The following is a 23,291-nucleotide window of genomic DNA, read 5'->3' as shown; positions in this document are numbered from 1 at the left end:
AACAGGGAAAGATCACCCAGGTGTTTTATTAAAAGGAAAAAGTCCTATTCTCATCATGATGCCAATAATAAAACACACACAATAAACCTGTTTTCCAGGAGCATACGAGTACACACGAAGGCAGAGGAAAAGGTTCAGAAGGCCACACAAGCACATGATCCAGAAGATTAAAGGGATCATATGGGCCTGGCCCCTCGCAGGCATTCTGTATACATGAGCCACTATTAATTATAATTTTAGGAAGAGATTTCCTTGTGTTCCCTATTTTTAAGATAAAAGGGAGTGAGTGGGATGGTGGATCTTACCCTTTTAAAAAAGCTCAATTTAAACAACCTTACTTTTTTGTTTGTTTGTTAAAGTCGGCTCCACCACACCCAGCATGAAGCCCAACATGGGGCCTGAACTCACAACCCTAAGATCAAGACCTGAGCTGAGATCAAGAGTCAGATACTTAACCAACTGAGCCACCTACGTGCCCCTCAACATATTACTTTTGGTTTATATGTAATCCTTGAAGACTCAGTGCACATGGCACGCACGTGAGCACACACACATACACACCCATGGATGTTTTACTGTTGTCATTTCCTGGTTCCTGACTCTGAGGCACAATTATAATTAACAAATGATCCACGCCACAAGCAGCAGCCACAAGCAACTACTTAGTGGCCCTAGGGGGAAAGGATGGGGCGTAAGTCACTGGTTTACCTGCCAGTACGACTAAGACTTTATCAGTAGTTTGTCTAAGACTTTATCAGTAGTTTGTCGTTTCACAGAGTGCGGCACTGACCGACTCAGACAGAGCAGGACTTAAAATCTATGGATCAAGATGTTCTCCACGCTCAGTTCCGTGCTCACAGCAACAGACCAGGCTTCAGAGGCCTCCTGCAAATCCATGCTCATCTGGTCGCCAGGACAGCTCTGGTCTGTCCTGCCCACAGAGGGGAGAGGGAGTACTGGGGGACTTTAAGGCATTGTCCCAGCTATTAGAGCTGAGAAAAGCCAGCCGTGGGACTGAAGACAGGTCCCCAAATGCCACACATCGCCATGAAAGCACTGACTGCAGGTCAGATGGAGGCAGCAGCTGGCTTGATCTGGGGAGGACACTCTGTGGAGCCACAGAAACCAGGCTCTGACAGAAGCCAGAGAAGGGTTAGGGAGAGAGCTGTGACCACTAACCTCAGCCGGCGGGGGCAACTTGGCCGCCCACCTGCCCACCCCCAGACCTCTCGTTCTCCAAGTCTGGAAGGCCCAGCTGCTCCTCCTTGCTCCCAGGGCTTTCCCTGACCACTCACAACAGGAAAGGCCATCTCGTTCCTGCTAGATTCTTCCAGGGGTTACTCTGCACACTGGGCCCTTCATCATGCCATGTTCTCCCTGACCATCTCTGGTTCCTTCATTCATTCAGCAACTGTACAACTGCCCTATGCCAAGCACAAAGCTGGTAGCTGGGGGCCCCACAGCGGGAAGGACAGGGCCGATCTCTGCTTGCATGAAGCCCCCAGGCTAGTGGGGGAGGCAGAGAAAGAGACAATAATATAAAGGTACAAACTGGGTGAGTGCTAGGAGGGAAACAAACCGGCTAAGGAGGAGACAGGGGAGCAGGGAACCTCATGGAAGGCCTTTTTAGGGAGGGGACACTTAGCAGCTACCAAAATTCGAACTATCTCATATTCGCACCCTGGCTCACAACTGCCTGAGGCAGGCGTGTCTAACCTCATGACCGGTGCTCTTCTGCCTCAGTCAACGCTCTGGGACAGTGACAGGACTTGAGCGACTGCCTTGGTGAGTAAGTGACCCCATGTGACATGTCCCTTCAGTAATTTGGTAGCAGCCACCACAGAGCCCAAACAAAGTCAGCAGTCCCCGAAAACATCTGACCTGACAAAGCTGTCTGACTCAAGAGTCCAGACACGAGGCGGCTGATGACACAGGTGTGTGATGTCCGCACCAGCTGACGGGCACTTGGGCCACAGCTGGGAGGCCTGGAGGTTGGTAGGACCTGCCTGAAGGGCGATGTGGCAATATCTGCCAAAATGCACAAGGCCATGTCCTCTGACCCAGTAAATCTCACCACCAGGAGTCTGTCCTGAGAAAACGCTGGCCTGTGTGTACGAGGTTACGCAGAGGGACACCCAGGGCTCTTCCACTTATAGCAGAACCACCAGAAGCAGCCTCGATGTCCATCAGTGGGGGCCTACCTAGTCAAATCAATCAAGTTCCTCCTGCCACAGGCTCTCAGAACCAGCAGCAAGAGGAGATCATCAAGGAAACACTGCGAGTCCCAGAGCAGTGGCCAGAGTAGGAGGCCATTTCTCCATCTATATGAGCAAGCTTGGGGTGCATGCATGCGTACTGACAGCCATGGTAAATGCACAGACAACATCTGCAAAGACACCCCACATTGATCCCAGTCATGATGTCTGCCCTGGGGTGGGAAGAGACGGGGACCCTGGTAGCCCTTTTCATTCCGTACACTTTTATGTTGTTTGATTTCTTTTCCCAGCAATAATGAATTCATTTATTACTTCTCTGATTAAAAGTACATTTTAAAAAGAGATTAAAAGGTAAAAAGACAACACCAAGAACTCAGACTGGTTTTTTTCCCACAGCTCAGCCACCAACTAGCACACTCCATCTAGCTGGCCTTTCGTTCCCACCCCCAGCCCCGTTTTCCAACAGCCCAGTCTCTCGTCCCTCCGATGGCCCGAGCACTTGCAAACGTCTCCCCTCTCATCGATGGAGACCCTTCCCTCATATAGGCAGGCAAAGGGAAAGCAGCTGTTATCTGGCAAGTTCCAGGAATACCTCAGAAGCACTGCAGCTATATCGCTGACCCACACCTGACACTCATGACCTGACAACAAGCTGTGAACCATTTCAGAGGAGCTTTTGCCAAGCCCCGTAGGGGCTCAGGGCAGGACCGATGCCCTCACATGCCAGCCATCACTTTCCAAGGATAATTAAAGATATTTCAGCAAGAAGAAAGGGCGAGAACAACTTTTTGGATTTCCTCGAGTATTAAGTTGAATCCTGTGCATTTCCGTTTCCACAGGACACAGGAGGAACTGAGCGTCCACCACGAATAACCTGTGTGTGACAGATAGGATGGACCCTCTAGGACAGTCCCTCCCAGGGTACAGGGCCCCTCATCTCCCTTCCTGCTGTTCACAAACCAGGATAAATAGCCAGGCTGAACATTAATTGTCCAGAAAGGTCTGTGCAGGAAATACCAGCCCCATCACTCACTCCGACAGCCCAAACTCCTCCCCTCTTCTTTCCCAGCAGCTAACCTTGGAGGCAAGGCTCTCCCTGGGGACCAGTCACTGGCATCATTAGTCTCTCCAGCTCGCCTGGCTTCCCATCCGGTCCATCAAGCACAGGAAATGCCTGGCTGTGCCAACGGCAATTGAAATGGAAATGGTACAACTGATTCTCATAAGACCCCACATGGAATATGGAGCTGACCCAAGGGGGCTTCAGGGAAATTTGCTGGGCCACCTGTGGCAGAATCACTGTGGAAACTTATTAAAACAAATTCCTGACCCTATTTTCCATATCTGTTGGCTCAACATTCTTGGGATGGGGGTCAGGGAATCTGGTTGGTTGGTTGGTTTTTTTGGACAAAGCCACATAATTGTGATAGTCACCACCTAACTATAGGATTTACACATTAACAGGGCATCTGCACTCTTAACAACTTCCCCTTCACCCTGATGCTCAGAACCACCGCTCTGTGGCCCCCAGGGAGGAAGCCCCTGGGTCAGAGGAAGATCGGAGCTCCTAGCTGGTACCTGTCCTCTGACACCTGCTGCCTCCTCACCCACCACTCCCAGCCCCACGATTTGTGCTCTGACAGACCCAACAGCTAGACCGAACTAGTTCTCGTCTCCCTGCCTTTGCTCCTGCTGTCCCAGTCTCCGAAGTCTCTCCTCCACCTCCCCCTACCCTCCGAGCGCACTCCCCCTACAGTGCCACGCAGCTCAGGTGGGATTACAGAAAGAGGGTAGCCTCATAAATGGAGACTTCCCTTAATTTGGTTCTTGACTCCTCCAACGACCTTGGGCAAGAGACAACCTGTGTGAGTGAGCCTAGGTTTGTAAAGTCGTGATAGCACTATCTCACAGGTTTGCTGGGAGAATTCACGGGGGTGATGGCTCAGCACAGGGCCCAATAAATGCTGGCTGAATTCAGCTTTTCTACTGTTCTCTCTCTTTTTTTTTTTTTTTAAATATTTTATTTATTTATTTGACAGACAGAGATCACAAGTAGGCAGAGAGGCAGGCAGAGAGAGAGAGGAGGAAGCAGGCTCCCTGCCAAGCAGAGAGCCCAATGTGGGGCTCGATCCCAGGACCCTGGGATCATGACCTGAGCCGAAGACAGAGGCTTTAACCCACTGAGCCACCCAGGTGCCCCCACCCCACTTTTTTTTTTTTTTTTTTTAAGATTTCAGTTATTTATTTGATAGAGAGTGAGAGACAGAGAGAGCATGCACACAAGCAGGGGAAGGGGCAGAGGGAGAGGGAGAAGCCAAGCAGGGAGCCTGACGACTGGGGGTTCCATCCCAGGACTCTGGGATCATGACCTGAGCTGAAGGCAGACGCTTAATCGAATGAGCCACCCAGGCGCCCCCTACTGCTCTCTTCTTTAATCTTCTCTGCTGGACCAGGAGCTAATTCAGAGGAAGAAGGGTCCTCTCCCTCACATCCAAACACCTAGTTTGCAGAACCCACGGCCTTCGTTGTATGTCTGAAGCTACAGAATGAATCCCCGTCCCCGTGCAGCGCTGGACTCTTACCTGCCCAACGTTGAAGGTCAGTGTGATGGCATAAAAGAAATTAGAGTTGGCACTTCCTGCATAAATCCAGAGGTGCCACAGGACAGGGAAGAGCAGGGAGCAGACGATAATGATGCAGGCAAGGACAAAGATGTTTCTCAGGACTGCAAAGACAGACGGTCACAGTTAGCCCAATGCCGATTCTTCTTGGCACCCTTTCTTGGGGGGATGGCCCCACAGGACAGAGAGGCCCCAGGCAGAGCCTGGTGTAGCTCAGAGGCAGAAATCTCTCCAACCCCCCCACCCCCAGACTCAGAGGCTCCGGGGTGCCAAGATGCCCGGGGTGCCCTTGAGTCAATGGCTGCCCAGGCCCAAAGCCGGTAGAAAGTCCTAGGTTTGGTCTCTGCACCTTCCAGTGGTGCAGAGGGCTAGATGGGCCTAGATGGTTAGAGTCCGTGAGTCTGTGATGGCGTCTGGAGACCTCAACTGGGGCATTTCAGTGTGACAGTGCCCTCTACCCCCCAACTCTGGGAGTCCAAGGGTAATCGCTTCCCTCCACCAAAGCAGGGTGCTGTCTGTCCTTATGGGATCACAGCCGAAACAGCAGCAGGAACGCATGGAAATTAGAGCACCTTGCCGCCTCCCGGAGCATCTCTACGGTGCCACAGCCCTGGGTCTTAGGAACACGTTTTTCCATTTTCCTTAATTCATGTCTTAGGTTCCCTGCCATTCTCTTCAAATGTCCTTCACTTTTCCTTACATGATTTGAAAAACTCTTCTGACACCCTCTCTGTCTGACTTGGTCCCCCCACATCCCCAGAGGGATTACAGAATTCGCACCAGGGAGGAAGCTCTCTCAGAGGCCCAGACCCTCCTGTTGGTACCCGCAGGTGGAGGGGAAGGAGCAGGACAGCGTGCCCAAACTTGGCCTTAGAAAGACAAAGACTGGTTAAAGTCCTTGCTCTGACACTAAGCCTCTCTGAGCCTCAGTTTCCCCATCTCCAGAGTAGGGCTAAAACGCCTACCCTCTGGTGGCTTACAGAGATTGAACAAGATGTGCAAAAAACCTGGCGCAGATGTATTCCTGAGTATTTTCTATGGCTGCCTTAACAAATCACCACGACCTAAGTGGCTTAAACAGTATACAGTTGGGGTTGAGTTTGAGCCCCACATTCAGTACAGAAATTATTAAAAAATTAAAAAAAATGTATAGTTTATCTTACATTTCTGGAGGTCAGAAGTCCAAGATGGGTCTCATAGGCTAAATTCAAGGCATCCGCAGAGCCCTGGGCCCTCTTGGAGGCTCCAGGGGAGAAGCTATCCGCGGGCCTGCGCAGCGAGGAGGGGCCGCCTGCATTCTAGCCTCACAACCCCGTTCCCGCTTCATCTAGCAAGGCCAGAGTAAGTCCTTCCTCTGCCACAGCACGCTGACCTCTTTTGCTTCCCTCTTCCACTTTTTTTTTTTTTTTTAAACAGACTTTAGTTTTTGGAGCAGTTTTAGGTTCACAGCAAAACTGTGGAAGAGATCCCCACCACGTGCCCCCTGCCTCCAAGCCCTTCTACTTTTTAAGGGCCCTTGTGGATTACACTGGGCCTCCCTGCAGATAAGTCTCCAGGCTAATCTCCCCATCTGAACATCCTTAACTTTAAATCCTTTTGCCACATAAAGTCATACATTCACAGGTTCTGGGGACGATGTGGATATCTTTGTGGGGAGGGGAGCATTAATCTGCCTGTCGCACTGCGATCCCCCCAACTTTAACTTATTAAGGGGAATTTAACAGTAGGATTATATGCTATGTTTATCTTTTTCTTTACACGTTATTGTATTTTTAAAGAAACTAGTAAGTGTTACTTAAACTAATGAAAAGAATGCCTTTAAAACAAACAAACAAACAAAAACTTACCAATGGATCTGTAATCCCAGCAGGCACTTAATGTACAGAAGTTCCCTTTCCCTCTCTGACCCTGACCTTCAGGAAATCCCTTCTTCCAAATCAGAGTTTGGGGAGATTTCAGAGATGGGGAACCTCCCAGAACATTTAGGTTGTTTGTCTTGGTTGTATAGACACTTGGTAGAACTGCTATACCAGGGGTTCATGCATCGGAAGGGGGACTGGATTACACATGCAAGGCTCAATTCTGGCTGCAAAATAAGATCACGGGGGAGCCCCACCTGGTCTGAGTCAATCAGAGTCTCTAGGGGTGGGGCCTGGGCATCCATAGTCCTTTGTAACAGCTTCCCTGGTGATTCCAATATGCAGCCAAAGCTTCAAACCACGGGATTACAGCTGCAGACCCTTGGCAAATAAGAGGCCCAGACCAGTCTGCAACAGAGATTTCACTGGTCTGTGTCATGGTGATGATAACCAGAACTAAGTAGTTCAGAGTTCTAGTTAAAGGTGAATGTTTCGAACTCAAGATTCAGGAGAAGGGACAGGTATCTCTTTGTTGCTGGTTGTTGTTGTTGTGGAAAAAGTCTTTTCTTTCGTGAAACGGGGATGAATTGGCTGGCAGTTGACTAGTCTAATGTCTTCAGCAAAATAAGAAGTTGGCAACTCCGTCACCAGAGTTTTTTAAAAAGTATTAGTGGTCTGTGAACTCCCACAATTTGAAAACACTGGCCTGGAGGGCTTGTGGGGTCCTCTTTTCTGTCCTGAGCTGAGAGGGTAAAGCCCTGACTCAAGCCTTCCTGAGACTTATTTGCTCCCATCGGGAAGTCTGCATTGAGAATTACTATTAGAAAACACGTTACAATCTCAAGAAAGGAGAACAAACCTTTTTGCCATTCCTCTACTCCCACATCACTACGTACAGTTCTTAGTGGTTCTCTTTTTTTTTTTTTTTTTTTAAGATTTATTTATTTATTTTAGGGGAGAGGGCTAAGAGGCAGAGGTTTTTGTTTTTTGGTTTTTTTAAATGATTTTATTTATTTGACAGAGAGCACACAAGCAGGCTGAGGGAGAGGAAGAAGGGCCCCTGCAGAGCAGAGAGCCCTGAGCTCCATCCTAGGACCCCAGGGATCAAGCTCCGAGCTGAAGGCAGATGCTTAACCAACTGAGCCACCCAAGTGCCCTGGCAGAGAGTCTTAAGCAGACTCCGTTATGAGTGTGGAGCCCAAGGCAGGGCTCGATCCCACGACCCTGAGATCACAACCTGAGCTGAAACCAAGAGTCAGATGCCCCTTTCATCGGTTCTTTCTGACCCCCTGGAAATTAGTTTGCTGAAAAAGATATATATTACTCCTCAAACAAAACTCCTGTGGCCTGACCGCCCAGGTAGGTCATCGTTCCTTGCCTCTAGCCACTCTGGATTTCAGACAGGTCAACGAGAAGGTGACAACGTGCACAGAGTCTGGGAGAGGCTCCCATGCAGCTCCTGGCTGCAATTACAGACAGCTGCAAAGATACATTCCCATGTGCCTGGAGGAACTGTCACCAGCATCCAGCTGGCTTCTGCCCTGTGGTGACCTTTGCAGGAACAGGGAGCTGCTACTCACTCTTGCTGGCTGACAGGCCAGAGGATTAAAGCCATACGCCAGAGCACACGGTGCTGGGGGCCTGGGGCACAGGACAGCTTGTTCCAGGCACCAGGTGTCAGAGATGTCAGAGATGACCTGGGCCTAATGAGACGGAAGGCTCACCCTTCATTGGACTTACGGGGTCAGATGGAATCTGAGTCCTCACCACATTTGCAGGGTGGCTTATCCAGTCTCTGCCTCTGTCACTGGCAAACTGAAACTTCAGGCAAGTCCCCTTCCCTCTCTGAGCCTCAGGCGTTCAGGAATAAAATTCTAGGGCTCAGTGGGTTAAGCGGCTGCCTTCGGCTCAGGTCATGATCTTAAGGTCCTGGGATGGAGCCCCCTGTCAGACTCAGCAGGGAGTCTGCTTCTCCCTCTCCCTCTCCCTCCCACGCACCACTGCTCGCCCGCTAGTGCTCACTCATTCTCTCTCTCCTCTCTCAAAGAAAGAAAGAAAGAAAGAAAGAAAGGAAATCTTCTAACAAAAAAAATTCCACTTGAATCCAATCCCACTGGGAGGAGCACAGAAGGGACCTGGGAGCTTCAAAGGTGCTTATTGTATTATTATTATTCTCTAGATTTGTATGTTTTTTAATCCATATGCTTTTATCTTTATACAAAAGTTAATAAAAACAAAACAAAACACACACACGCACACGCAAGCTCTTTGAGCCGGAGCATCGCAGGCCAGCATGGGCTCTGCCAGCAGGCTGCTCCCTGACACCACGATTGTGTGTCCCTATGACTCATCCTTGCCCCAAGCACCAGAGTCCCAGCCTCTGGGGCCTCCATTCCGGGCAGGGCCCACACACCTCTTCTCCTCCCACTGGCTGGGATAGGAAAACAAAAAGGTGTGTGTGAGCAGGCCTGTTAGCACTGGCAACTAATGTTTAAGCTGAATTTTAACCACACTGCAAGTCTGACTATATCCAGCCTAGACTTACAGACTGCTCCAAGTCTCGGCGCACAGGTCGGGAGGACTCGGCTGGCGGTGCTCCGGGCTGAATGCAAGGCGCATGGACGTCCTGCCCCACACGGGTACCCTGAGCACAAGTATTCCCTGCCACATGGGCCAGCCATCGAGGCGGGCAGCCAGTGCTCTGTGCGGGACCTTCTATCAAGCTGAACTGTAGACTGCTTGCCCAATCAGCCAGCTACAGCAGCGATTAGATCATCAAGGTTTCTAGAAACCTCATCCTTATTTTCTCTGCCTCAACCCCGAGGGGCATAAAATAGCTTATTTCAAGTTTTGAAAAAATACGTTTATTCCAGTGACTCGGAGTGACTCTGACTACTTAGCTCGAAGCTTTGATCATGGAAGAACGCAGGGGCCCTGCATGATTATTATCGGAGATAACCGGAGTGCTCTCTGTACATGTATCCTTTCTCAAACTTAAAACACCCATGGAAGATATTCTCCCTATCTGACAGATAAAAAAACCAAGAGACTCAGAAAGGTTAGGTGATTTTCCTAAAAACAGATAGCTAGTAATGCGAAAACCAGGATCCAGATTCAAGTCTTTCTGGCTCCAGGCTGTGGAGGATTAACCAAGGGCAAGAAGTATCCCGTGTGGGACAGACAGCTAAGAAAACAAGGACTCTACTTTTGGGGAAAGAGGATCAATGTACCCAAGACCCACCCTGTCACAATCTGGGGCATGTTGACATGTTTGGTGGCCTCATGACTTGTCACTGGCCACTCTGCTGAGGGGCACCAGGCTGACTCTGAGCCCACTGGACTGGATGATTCTTATCTGTGCAATGAGGATGTCACAGGCAGAGGATGCCACTTCCTTCTCCCAGTCAGTCCAGACTGGTCACCGCCCCACAGATCACCACCTGCAAGGGCAGCCCAGGCTTAGCCCGCCCACTCTGCTGTTTACCTTCACTCAGAGGCCCCGACTTACAGGCCCCGACTTACAGGTAAGTTTCTTTCTAGCAGTTGGTTGGTTTCACTTCCTGGTTGACACCAGACAGCCCCAAATAACAAGGAAGATTTATTTCCTCTGAAGCCAGCCTCCCCAAGTTCATTCTTGACATCTTGCTGTGTACCCACTATAGGCAAGGAAAATCCCACAGCTCCTCTCCCATTTTAGTTTAGAGAATCAAGTGGCGTTGGGCCACTGATACTGCTTCTTTATTAGGGGGGCCTAAAAATCCATCCAGAAACACCTGCTGAGCTGTGTGGGTCAGGTCTGATCCCGGGGGCTAGGGACACAGAGTAGAGTGAATCATAAGCCTACCCTCAGGAAACTCATTACACTGAAAAGAACCCTCACAGAGGTCTAAGAATCCAACTGCGGGGAGCACCTGGGTGGCTCAGTCATTAAGCGTCTGCCTTTGGCTCAGGTCATGATCCCAGGGTCCTGGGATTGAGCCCTGCTTCAGGTTCCCTGCTCAGCGGGAAGCCAGCTTCTTCCTCTCCCACTCCCCCTGCCTGTGCTCCCTCTCTCACTGTGTCTCTGTTAAATAAATAAATAAAATCTTAAAAAAAAAAAAAAAAAAAGAGTCCAAATGAGGAAAATACTTGGGGTCTAGGGAGGAGGAGTAGCTCACTGCACGCCCTCTTTGGGGGAGGGGATGGCTAGAACCAAACAGGTCTTCAGAGCAGGCGATGGGTAGTGCTGTCATCTGTCTTTTGTGGACATTTTAGATGCAGTGCTGGGAAATGGTTCAAAGCCCAAGATCCAGTGTTCCACTATCCAATACAGTAGCTACCAGCCAAGTGTGACTTCTTAAATTTAAATAAATTTCAATTAAAAATTGAGTTTCTGAGTCACACCAGTGGCTGTTCTATTGGACTATGCAGATACAGGATGTTTCCATCATCACAGAAAGTCCTACTGGACAGGACTAGCTAGAGGCTCATAGCCAGCCCTTCCACTTACCTATCACATAACCTTGAACAAGTGACAATATTTTCAACCAAGGCTGGTGTGAAGATGAATTGACCTAATGCACATAACACTCTTAGAACCACAGTGGCCAGCTGGGTACCGAGTAGGTGCTCAAAAAATGGTGGTTATTTTGGGGTGCCTGGCTGGCTCAGTCAGTTAAACATCAGACTCTTGGTTTCAGCTCTTCTGCTCAAATCATGATCTTATAGGTTGTGGGATAGAGTTCTCCAGTCTTTGACAGGCTCTGTGCTCGGCACGGAGTCTGCTTAAGATTCTCTCCCTCTGCCCACCCCCCCGCTCTCTCTCTCTCTCTCAAATTAATATTATTAGAAATAAAATAAGCAGCATTTTAAAAAGGATTTATTTATTTGAGAGGGGCGCCTGGGTGGCTCAGTGGGTTAAAGCCTCTGCCTTTGGCTCAGGTCATGATCTCAGGGTCCTGGGATCGAGCCCCGCATCGGGCTCTCTGCTCAGCGGGGAGTCTGATTCCTTCACTCTTTCTCTCTGCCTGCTTGTCTGCCTACTTGTGATCTCTGTCTGTCAAATAAATAAAATCTTAAAAAAAATTTTTTTTAAATATAAAAAGGGTTTATTTATTTGAGAGAGAGAGAGTGAGCATGAGTGAGCTCGAGCAGAGGGTTGAGGGGCAGAGGGAGAGAAGCAGACTCTCTGCTGAGTAGGGAGCTGACCCAGCCGATCCCAGGACCTGGAGATCATGACCTGATCAGAGCTGAAAGCAGTTGCTAACTGACTGAGCCACTCAGGCACCCCCGAAATGCTGCTTACTATTATTACCAACACTAGTCTATCACACCTAGCAGGCAGACAGACACTCAGGTCACTGTTGCCCTCCCGGTGCTGCTAGCACAGCAGATGCTAAGCAAATGCTTATCAATTTCTTTTTCCCTGGCCGTTTCATCCAGGGACCAGGCTGACACAAATCTGCCACCAGAGGTTTGGAGGTGGGAGTACTCACATCTGTAGAGATGGTTCCACACGGGGAAGAAGGCCATGTAGAGGGCCACGTCCCCCACCGTTGGGTAGGACTTGAAGATGGAGATGATAGCAATCTGGATGAACATGAAGAAGATAGGGTGCTCCCTGGGGAGGGGCAGGGCAGGCAGAGAGAGAGGGAGAGATCAGTCAGGAACCAGGTCCACCCCAGGGACTCGTAACCCCATCCCTTGAACCCAAAAATACTCTCCAGGGAACTTCAGGCTGGGGCTGGCTCTGCTGCCCACAAGACATGGGGGCCAGACTGAGTAGTACAGCAGAAAACCGTGGGGACCCAGAGATGTCCAGAAGTGGGGGTGATGAGGGCCCAGCAAACACTAGAGAAACAGCCCATCATCCTCCTACCCCCATCCCAGCTCCGGGCCTTCCCCCAGGAGCCACTGAGGAAGAAAACAAATGAAGTCAGCTTCATTACTGGGCTCTAATGGCTGCTTGTCAGAGTCATCCAGCAGCCTCCCTTGCCAGAGGCTTCTCTGACAACCGGACCAGGGCAGGATGTGCCTCCTTGCTGACACTCTTCTCCTCTGACAGTACCGTCAGTCTAGTCTCCAGACCCTTAGCTATGAAGAACTCCCTTCCAGAAAGAGAACTGATTGCTGCAGGCAGCTTTCAAGCCCTTAGGTGCCGGAAGATCTTGCTACCTTAAACTAACAAAAATGGCTACCATTTCCTAAACCCTCACTCTGCCAAGTTCTGTCCCGGGGGGCCCTTCCCTTGTGCCATCACGTGTGATCCCTATTGTGCATCCGCTACTCCTCGAAGTAGGCAGTACCGTCACCCACACTTGGCAGACGAGGAAACGGAAGTTCCGAGAAGGTAGGGGAGTTAGTAAGCAGTGGGGCTGTTTATTTCCAGAACTCTTAAGCATCACCAGTACTTCTCCCTGAGCGCCTAGCCGATCACGGCTCTCGACAGGAAGGGTGGGGACAGAGCTCCATCTCCAATGTTCCACCGAGAGCTGACCAAGTGCTAAAAGGAAGCCAACAGAAGAGGCCAGATCTACATCCTCCTCAGCTGTACCTGAACAACTGCATATGACCTGCTTCTGTGCAGTACCTGGGTATCCAGCTCATTAAGGTTTTCTTCAGAGATTAGTGGTATTCTTGTCTTGCAGGTCAAAGGTCAGGGTGACTCAGTGGGTGTCAGTCTGAGATGTGGAGACAAACATGTACACACCCTAAACACTTGAGCATTTTTACCCAGCAAATGCCTCAGACTCAGCTTGGTGAAGTCTCACAGTCCTGTAGGCTCTAGAAGGGTCCAGCTAGCTCAGTGAGCATCTTCCTAAAGATAAGCCAAATCACTGGCTGTGGACTTTTTAGATAGCTGGTAAGAAAGAATTGCAACATTTCTATGAAAGGGCCTGTGAAAATACAGTGACAAGAAATATGGAGACTCAAACCTCCTGCAGGATTGTCTGGAGAGAGATGGCCCGAAGGGCTCTGCTCCCACAAGGCTGGCACTGGAAGCAATTACCACAGGGGGCTGGAGAGTTAGTAGAGCTTCCGTTCCAGGCTCAGGAAGGCGACAACAGGGGAGGTCACTTCATACTCTCTGTCTGTCCCTACACCCTTGAAGCCCTGACCAGGGGCAGGTTGCGGTGGGGGTCACATGCCAGTGGTGCAGTTGTCTACCCAGGAGCCACCTGTGGCCTTTCACATGCAGACAATGAAACAGGCTACACAGAGTGAAGAGAGGTGTTCCGGGCTCCTTGCTTCTCTCAGCCCAGTGGCTAGCCCTGACCAAAACAAAGGCAGCGACTGGGGACAACAGACGGCTGGAGAGCTTGGCTCAGCAAGGCTGCCAGAGTTCTGGAAACTGCAAGGCCAAGGAAGGTTTTCTGTCAGATGCCAGGCCAAGGCTATATTACGGGAAGGAGGCATGAGCTCTGAGCTTTTATAGAATGGGAGCCATGTGCATTGGTACACTGGCCAAGAAGACTGGCAGGAAGGTTAGAACAGAGAACTCAGGCTCTTGAACTCTAAACCAAATTCCCTTCTAGGCTCCCTGGACCAGGGAGGCTCGACTGCCCCCACTGAGATCAGAATGTGAGGGGCTCTTCAGGCACCCAGGACCATCATCTGGACTATGTGTCAGCGCCTGTTTTCCCTTTTCTGAAGCTAGGATAATAGAGAAATTTCCAGGGGCGCCTGGTGGCTCAGTGGGTTAAAGCCTCTGCCTTCGGCTCAGGTCATGAGCAGGGTCCTGGCATGGAGCCCTGCGTTGGGCTCTCTGCTTAGCGGGGAGCCTGCTTCCTCCTCTCTCTCTCTGCCTGCTTCTCTGCCTACTTGTGATCTCTGTCAAATAAATAAAAATCTTTAAAAAAAAAATATGGAGCAATTTCCAGATGCTAAGTGATCTCTCTCAGGAGTTCGGCACGGTGCAGGGAGACGAGTATAGATTTTGGAGATAAACAAACGGAGGTCTGAATCCCAGCTCCCCTACTTCCTAGCTGTGTGACTCTAGGAAAATTGTTTCACTTCTCTGAATGTCCATTTCTCAACTATAAAATGGAAGTGATGATAATAAAATGATGCCTACTTCCAAGAAATGCTGGAAGGGTGAGGTATGAACACTTTTCAGAAAGCCTAAAAAGGGGGCACCTGGGTGGCTTAGTCGCTTGGGCTGCTGCCTTCAGCTCGGGTAGTGCTCCCAAGGTCCTGGGATGGAGCCCCGCATTGGGCTCCCTGCTCAGCGGAGGGCCTGCTTCTCTCTCTCCCTCTGCCTGCTGCTCTTGCACTTGTACTCTTTATTTACTTGTACACTTCACCTCTGTGTCAAATAAATAAAAACCTTAAAAAAAAAAAAAGCCTAAAAAGGGCTGGGCTGGAGTCAGGCTCAATACATGTTAGCTTTCTTACACTACAAAAGAGAGCTCCACAGACAAGCTTTTTGAAGGACATCGATCAGAAGATTAAACAGAGCTACAGGTAATACATCCGGAGTCCCTGCTGTCCCTGGGATACCGATGGAGGACACCCAACAAGATCCATGTTTTCCAAAGACATCTTCCAACACCAAAGCCTTCCTCTTATCCAAAACAAGAAGTGGGCTCAGTAGCACGTGGGCTCAGAGTGAAGCCTGGGGAAACACCAGGGTGCTACGAAGCATCCTTCCTGCAGCCTGTACTTGTGTGTGGCTCTACTGCTGGCTATGGCTATGGGAACCGGGGCCCATTAAGGGCAGGGTCCCCTGGGCAGAGATGGCATAAACTTGACAGCAGATGCTCCCCAGTTAGAAAGGAACCTGGTAAGACTACCAATGGCTCATGGACAAAGCAGCAGCAGGTCCAACCACTTACTTTAGCTTTATGGCTAAGGGGATGGTGTAGAAGAAGACGTTGATCTGGAACACACATACAAAGAAGAGGCTGAAGTGCTCAAACATCTCCGCAAAGAAGTACCAAAAAAGACCAATGTTTGGAGTGAGATCTGGAACAGAAAGTCTGGAATGAAGAAAACAAAGGGAGAGAAAAAAAGAAAGCCAAATTGTAAATGGTTTCCTTTGACCTGGTCTTCTCCTAAAGATTTTGGTCACCACTGGGCAGCCAAGGATGACTGTCCCCACTGAGATCAGGATGTGAGGCGCTCTTCAGGCACCCTGGATATAGATAATTAATAAAAACAAGAGGCAGAGAAACAGAAAATAATAACCCTTAACAAATATCAGCTGAACCAAACTCTGGTGTGCATCAAAGATCTGAAATGAGGCAGCATTTAGGCTAGAACTCAAAAGACCAGTCCTTCTTTTAGGGACTAAAATACATATGTTTAAATTTAGGAGATATTCAGGACTGTAACAAAAGAGGAATGGGTTTTAAGCAAACAATCTCTATTTGGGGGCATTCCAGAGACTTCTCTACAGGAGCAAGCTCAAGACCCTGCTGCTCCCCATTTTTGCTCTGCAGCCACACAGCAGGAGCCAGAAACCGAGGGCCTGATACCGCAGTGACTTCTGGGGCCTTGCAGAAGCGTCAGCAGGTTCCAGCTAGGATCCCAGATCTCATTTGAGGAAAAAAGGGTTTCACTGGAAAACTTTTTGTCTAGTTATATCAGATAAAGACTGGTTGTCACTCTGGCTCTTCTAAAAATTTACATGGTATGTTTTATTTTAAAAAACAGAGCTGAAACTAAGGTCAATTCACAATTTTAAAAGGGCAACAAATAGAGCACAGAGAAGGGAGAAATATGCCCTGGCTCATGGTCAGAGTTCACTGACCCCAAGGCCTCCACCCAAGGCAAGTCTTTGCCTCCTGCTGTGACCACATTTCCTTTTCTGTAAAATGAAATAAAGAATACAGTCCAAAAAAAAAAAAAAAACAACCCACCATTTATGGGTCAGCAAAAAACCAGGGAAAGCTTTTTACCAGCAATACAAATTCCTATCTAAGAAATAGCATGGAGAGCTAATAGTCATGCTCCGCCAGGATTTAACACAAATTAGCAGTCCAGAATCCCAAAGCAGAGTCTGCCACTCCATATACCTTCCCCACCCTGACAGGTTTAACTGTCTAACACCTAACTGGGCTGTATGTTCCTGAGGTCTGGGCAGCGACCATCCTCCTCAGCATACCATACAGAGAGCACTGGGAAATGTCTGCAGAATTCATACTTCATTCTGATTTTCTCTACAAGTTTGGTGCATGGGAGGTGGCTTTATTTTAAAACTGTTAGAGACCCTCTTGCAGGAGAGGAATACATCCATTCCTGTTGGGGACTGAACCAAACCCTTCCAGGCAGAGGCTGGTCGTTGCTTCAGATGTTGCTAGAGAGTGATCTTTAATCTCACTAGATTGAAGGTGGTTCTCGAAGTGTGTTCCAGTATTAGCATCACCTGAAAACTAGTCAGAAATGTAAATTCTTGGTTCCTATCCCAAATTTACTTAATCAGAACCTCTAGAGTTTGGGCTCAGAAATCTGGTGTTAAGAAGCCCTGCAGGTGATTCTGGTGCACGCTGAAGTCCGAGGACCACTGTGTCGAGATGCTCCCTGTGGTTGCTCACCCTCTGACTCCAGCTGGAGCTGAGAAAAACAAATTAGCTTCTAGAGTTTTCTAATGAAGTCATTACTTACATGAAGCCGTAGACTGCAGGGATGAAATCCCAGGAGCTGAGAAGGAAGAAGGAGAGGCAAATGATTACCACTAGACTTCCCACGTACATCATGGCATATTCCCAAGAGAAGATCCAGAAGGCTTTGCTCTTCACTTTCACAGGTATGTACTGCCGCTAGGAGAGAAGGCAAAATGGTCTATTTAGGGATGTCAAGGGCAGAAGGAAAGTATCAGCTTAAACTCCAAAATCCCTTCTGCAAAGCACAGGACACAGAAAAATTTTGAAAATCAAAGGACTGAAAAGGGGGTTGCCTGGGTGGCTCAGTCGTTAAGCATCTGCCTTCAGCTCAGGTCATGCTCCCGGGATCCTGGGGTCAAGCCCTGCATCGGGCTCCTTGTTGAGCAGGAAGCCTCCTTCTCCCTCTCCCTCTCTCCCTGCTTGTATTCCCTCTCTCACTGTCTCTCTCTCTCTCTGTTAAACAAATAAATAAAAAATCTTTAAAAAAAAAAAAAAAAGACTGAAAAGGATTTACTTATGCTAGGTAAATACTAACCAAAAGAAAACTAGTCTAGTTACACTGTTACCAGATAAAATAAACTTTAATGTATAAAGAACTGCAAAAATAAAGATGTTCCATAGTGATGGAAGTTTCATCAGAAAGATGTAACAGCTCTAAACTTGTATGTACCTAATAACACAGTCTAAAAATATATAAAACCAACACGGACAGGTCTTCAAAGGAAAAATAGACATAACCATCATCAGAATGGTAGATCAGAAAAAATCAGTAACCAAGTAGGAAATATGAATAGCACATTTTTAATAAATTTGTAACTTCCCTGAAAATGAGTCAGTAAAGAAAAAAAGAAGAAAAGTCTATATATCTACATAAAGAAAACGTGGCAAAATAGGAACTGGGTCATCTAAATAAAAGGTACTCATTATATTAGTTTTTAACTTTTCTAAAGCATGAAATAAAAGATAATGGAAAAACCAATTCAAGAAACAGAAAATTAGAACAGTCCTATAAACATTTAAGAAATTGAATTAGTAATGAAAAATTCTCCCATAAAGAAAAGAGCAGGCCCAGCCAGTTTTACAGGAAAGTTCTACCAACATTCAAGAAGCAGGTTATCCTAATCTTACATTAACTCTTTCACAGCAAATATCATAAGCTTTATATCAAAACCCTTTACCAACACAAATACAGAAATGCTAATGAAATATTATCCAACACAATTCAGCAAAACATGATAAAGTTGGGTTATGACCAGGTTGGATTTATTCCAAAAACTCAGGGTTATTTCAACATAAGAAAAGCTATTAATATATGTAACACAAACTGGTTAAAAATAAGGAATCATATTAGTGTCTAGATATATGCAACAACAACTTATGACAAAAATAACAAGCAATAAAAGAATTCAGTGAAGGAGCAGAGTACAAAATTAACATACAAATAACCTTTATCTGCACTAATAATAAACAATTAGAGGACACAATAGTAAGGAAAACCACATTTACAGTAACACCAAGGAAAAGAGAACTTAGAATTAAGCTTAATAGGAAATGTGTAAAACCGATTCATGGAAAATTTTAAAACACTACTGAAAGACACTAAGGTGGACTTGAACAGATGGACAGATATCCCCTGTCCTTGTTTAGGATGACTTAATATTATAAAGAGGGCAGTTCTTCCAAATTTAGTTTATAAATTCAATGTAATAATGCAATACCAATAAAAATGTTGCAAGCTATTTATGGAATTATACAAGATTAAAGTTCATATAGAAATACAAACATGCAAGGAATGAAGTACTAATACATGTTATAACAGGAATGAACCTTGAAAACCTCATGCTAAGTGAAACAAATCAGTAAAAAAAGACCACATATTGTATGATTCCTTTTATATGAAATTTCCTATAAAGACAAAAAGCAGAATATTGATTGCTTACGGCTAGAGGGGGAAGAGGCATTGGGGAAAAACAGAGTGACTACTTAATGGGCATGAGGTTTCTTTTTGGGTGATAAAAATGTTCTAGAACTGATTGTGGTAATGGCTGCACAACTTTATGACTATCCAGAAATCACTGAATTATATATTTAAAGTAGGTAAGTTGTATGCTATGTAAATTGTATCTTGATAAAAATAAAAGCTGTTAAAAGAAAAACACCATAGATAAGTAAAAAGACAAATGAGAAACTGGAAGAAAATATTTGCAGACAAAGGGTTATAATATATAAAGGATTCTTAAAAATTGAGGAAAAACAGACTTAAATCCAACAGAAAAAGAAGAGGAAAAAAATGAAGAGGTAACCCACAAACATGAAAAAATGTTCCAACTTATTCCTATTTAGAGAAATGCAAATTAAAACAACACTGAGATACCATTTCTCATAATCAGATGGCAAAAATTTTGTAATGTGACAATACATTCTATTAGCAAGGCTGTGGAAAAACCGGCACTATCCTACATTATTGGTGGGAATAAAAAATTTGTACAATCCCTGTGGAGGGAATTGTGAAAAGACCTAAAAAACACTTACATATATACTTACCTATGGATCAGTAATTCTACTTCTAGAAATCTACCTTGAAGATACCTTTCTGACAATATGAAAATACATACACACAGGGTTACTCATTAAAACATTAATTGTAGGGACGCCTGGGTGGCTCAGTTGGTTAAGCAGCTGCCTTCGGCTCAGGTCATGATCCCAGCGTCCTGGGATCGAGTCCCACGTCGGGCTCCTTGCTCAGCAGGGAACCTGCTTCTCCCTCTGCCTCTGCCTGCCACTCCGTCTGCCTGTGCTTACTCTATCCCCACCTCTCTCTCTGATAAATAAATAAAATCTTAAGAAAAAAAAAATTTTTAAAAACATTAATTGTAAAAAAAAAATAATAATAAAAATAAAGCATTAAATGTGACTGTAAAATAGTAGAAACAATCTAAATTCCCAAAAGGAAAAAGCTGAACAAACTAAGGTATGTCCATATAACGGAGTACTACGCTGCTTTAAAAAAGAATGAAGATCTCTATGTATCAATCTGCAGTGACTTTCAGGAAATAAGAGTAAAAAAAGCAAAGCACATTTGTGCAAAAGAAACACACGAAGGATAAATCAGAAACTAAAAACAGTTACTTAGGCTGACAGAGAAAGAAGGAAAAAGGAAAGAACAAGATAGCGGGGATGAAGGTAGGGTGATATTTCTCTGAATATATTTTTTGTGTAGTTGATTCTTAGAACCATAGCAATTTCTTAGTCCTTTCACATACCCCATAATAAAAAATTAAAACTAACCAAGGTGTAGGGGAAATCCAAAATCATACAAACAGTAATACATGAGCTTAACTACATCACCAATTAGATAACTACGCTGAAGGACCACACAGGAGAAGAAAACAACTAACCTTAGTGAGTGATTTTGAGAAACAGTAACCTGACAGAACACTGTCATGCTAACGAGAGAAAGGACCACACGTACATGTTATAATCAAGTCAGGAGATATATCTCTGATACGGGTATTTCTCACAGCAATTCTAGAACAACTTTGCGTGTGTTCTAGAACTGAACATACTAGCAAATGAACTGCAAATAATGAAAGCTGGGCTTCTAAGCATTAGAGGAAGAAATTATACACAAGGAAAAGGAAGACTCTCTAAAGTGAACTCTGTGGTATTGGACAGAATCACAGGTATCAGTATAAACAGATACTGGTAGGAAGAGACAGAAAGATAAAGAATTACAGATATGTTGGGGGGGTAGTTAGTGTACATGCATGTATTTCATAGCTCTGTTTGCCAGAAGTATACCTATAACCTTGGGTTTCTAAGTAGCATCCACCAATAAAAGGAACCAGGAGTCCCCGAAGAAGCAGTTGATTCCAGGGATGGGACAGGAAAAATGCAAGATGAGCCTGGGACGTCTTGCGGTACCAGAAAGAAAGGAAGGAAAGGCTCAAAAAGACGAGGCTTGTCAAAAGAACACAAGAACTGATTTTTTAAAAATTTTATTTATTTATTTGACAGAGAGAGATCACAAGTAGGCAGAGAGGCAGGCAGAGAGAAAGAGAGGAGGAAGCAGGCTCCCCGCCAAGCAGAGAGCCCGATGCTTGACTCAATCCTAGGACCCTGAGATCACGACCTGAGTCGAAGGCAGAGGTTTAACCCACTGAGCCACCCAGGCGCCCAACAAGAACTGATTAAAGAAACCTCTTTTTCTAGGTCAAAGCCAGAAAAATGTGAGCAATGGGCTAATATTAGTATTGGATTTTTTGTGTGGGGGGTGTGTGAAAGTTACACAACATACATTTAAGTATTTGGAAGTATGCAGTTCAGTTGCTTTAATGGTTGCCATGAAGTAAGTTTGAGGTGGATGAGGGTTAGCTCCCGCTCTAGACTCTGGCTGCAAAGAAAGCAAGTTCTAGACCAGATTCTGGTATACTTAACAAATTTATTAAACAAATATTCATCAGCAAGTAGGCACAAAGCACTTCACACAAATCATTCTAGAAGGTCCATTAAGTTCCAGCTCCCTCTCCTTTTAGCTGTTTCAGTTACCCACTATAAAAAAGCTTCATTTGGGGAGCCAATCTGGCTCAGCTGGAAGAACATGTGACTCTTGATCTCGGGGTTGTGAACCCCAGGTTGGGTGTACAGCCCCTTGTTGGGTGTAGAGATCACTAAAAAATTAATAATAAACTTTTTTAAAAAAAGCTTCACTCAAGGCAGAAATGACAGTATGATAACATCCCAGAGGCGAGGATCTGTTGTCCTTGGAGTCACACCAGGCAACCAGAAATCCTCCCAAGAAGGTTAGAGGATGGATTAGGAATGAAGCCTCGGGCACCATGTCCAAGGGAAGAAGTTACAGGCCTTCCTAGATTCTTATACCCCTTTTGTGCAAGTACAATAAGCATCTCTAAAACAGTTCAATCAGGGGCGCCAAAATAAAATCTTTAAAAAAAAAAATAGTTCAATCAATTCCATTTCTTTTTTTTAAAAGATTTTATTTATTTCTTTAACAGAGAGAGATCACAAGCAGGCAGAGGCAGTCAGAGAGAGAAGGGCAGGCTCCCTGCTGAGCAGAGAGCCCAATGCCGATGCGGGGCTCGATCCCAGGACCCTGAGATCATGACTTGAGCTGGAGGAAGAGGCTTAACCCACTGAGCCACCTAGGTGCCCCTCAATTCCATTTCTTTTGAATACTTCAACTGCACCTACTTCTTTTTTTAAAGTTTATTTATAATTTTGACAATGGACAATATACAGATACAGAACATTTCCACCATCCCAAGAAGTTCTATTGACAATGCTGCTCTAAAACAACAAAGTTTCAAGAGAATGTTGTATTTTCTGGGGATGGAAAATTGATTCCACAAAGGGGAGACATCCACAGATAAAGTCAAAGAAGAAGGCACTTCAGGTTCTGAGTTCCCTATAGAGGGGATCATCCTCGTCCTTTCTTCCTGAAAAATACCGCCCTCTAGCATAGAGGGAAGGGAGGAAGCGAAGGAAGGAGGAAACCACAGCCCAGGGATGGAGGGAAAAAAACCCTCAAAAGTGCAAATGTTCCGTTGATTTGTTTTTCCCTTCTTCCCTGCTTAATGGTATTTAAGAAGAAGGGAGGAGGGAAGTGAAAAAGACAGCCATGAAGAACTGATCAGGTAGACTGTTAAAAGCCACTCTCTGAGGAGAGTCCTAAGCACAGACCCAGAAGACAAGGTTTCACTTTTCACAAATCCATTAGCAGCCCCCAAATTTTGGTTTGCTGCCATGTTCTCAGGGCTTTATTGGACCTTAAGTGTTACTGTCGATGCTTGAGTGGAAACCGATTTTTTTTCCCGGCAAATCTGTGATGTAAAAATTAAATTTATGTATAATTTTTACATTTCACATATTTTAGGCATTAAATTTTAGGTATAATTTTGTTAAGACTTGGTCTACGGGTCAGGTTTGCTTTATGAAACAGAGAATACAATGTCATGTGGAATGTTTCCCGAATCTACTTATAAAACCTGGGTC

The 23,291-nt window shown here is 46.2% G+C and overlaps 1 protein-coding gene across 2 annotated transcripts in view; it reads right to left on the bottom strand.

The window, feature by feature from the left end:
• Positions 1-23,291, bottom strand: part of PIGU (phosphatidylinositol glycan anchor biosynthesis class U) — a 90,956-nt gene that overhangs the window by 8,191 nt on the left and 59,474 nt on the right. The window contains exons 8-11 of one of the 2 annotated variants that reach the window (XM_032350902.1): positions 17,281-17,435; positions 15,510-15,653; positions 12,171-12,295; positions 4,799-4,941 (exon numbers count right to left, since the gene is read on the bottom strand). In XM_032350902.1, the coding sequence (XP_032206793.1) occupies positions 4,799-4,941; positions 12,171-12,295; positions 15,510-15,653; positions 17,281-17,435 (567 nt within the window). The remainder of the gene's footprint in view (positions 1-4,798; positions 4,942-12,170; positions 12,296-15,509; positions 15,654-17,280; positions 17,436-23,291) is intronic. The other variant, XM_032350903.1, reaches the window with a different exon arrangement.

Source organism: Mustela erminea, chromosome 7, assembly GCF_009829155.1.
Source record: "Mustela erminea isolate mMusErm1 chromosome 7, mMusErm1.Pri, whole genome shotgun sequence".
NCBI lineage: Eukaryota > Metazoa > Chordata > Mammalia > Carnivora > Mustelidae > Mustela > Mustela erminea.
This window is presented reverse-complemented; position numbering and strand designations above follow the sequence as displayed.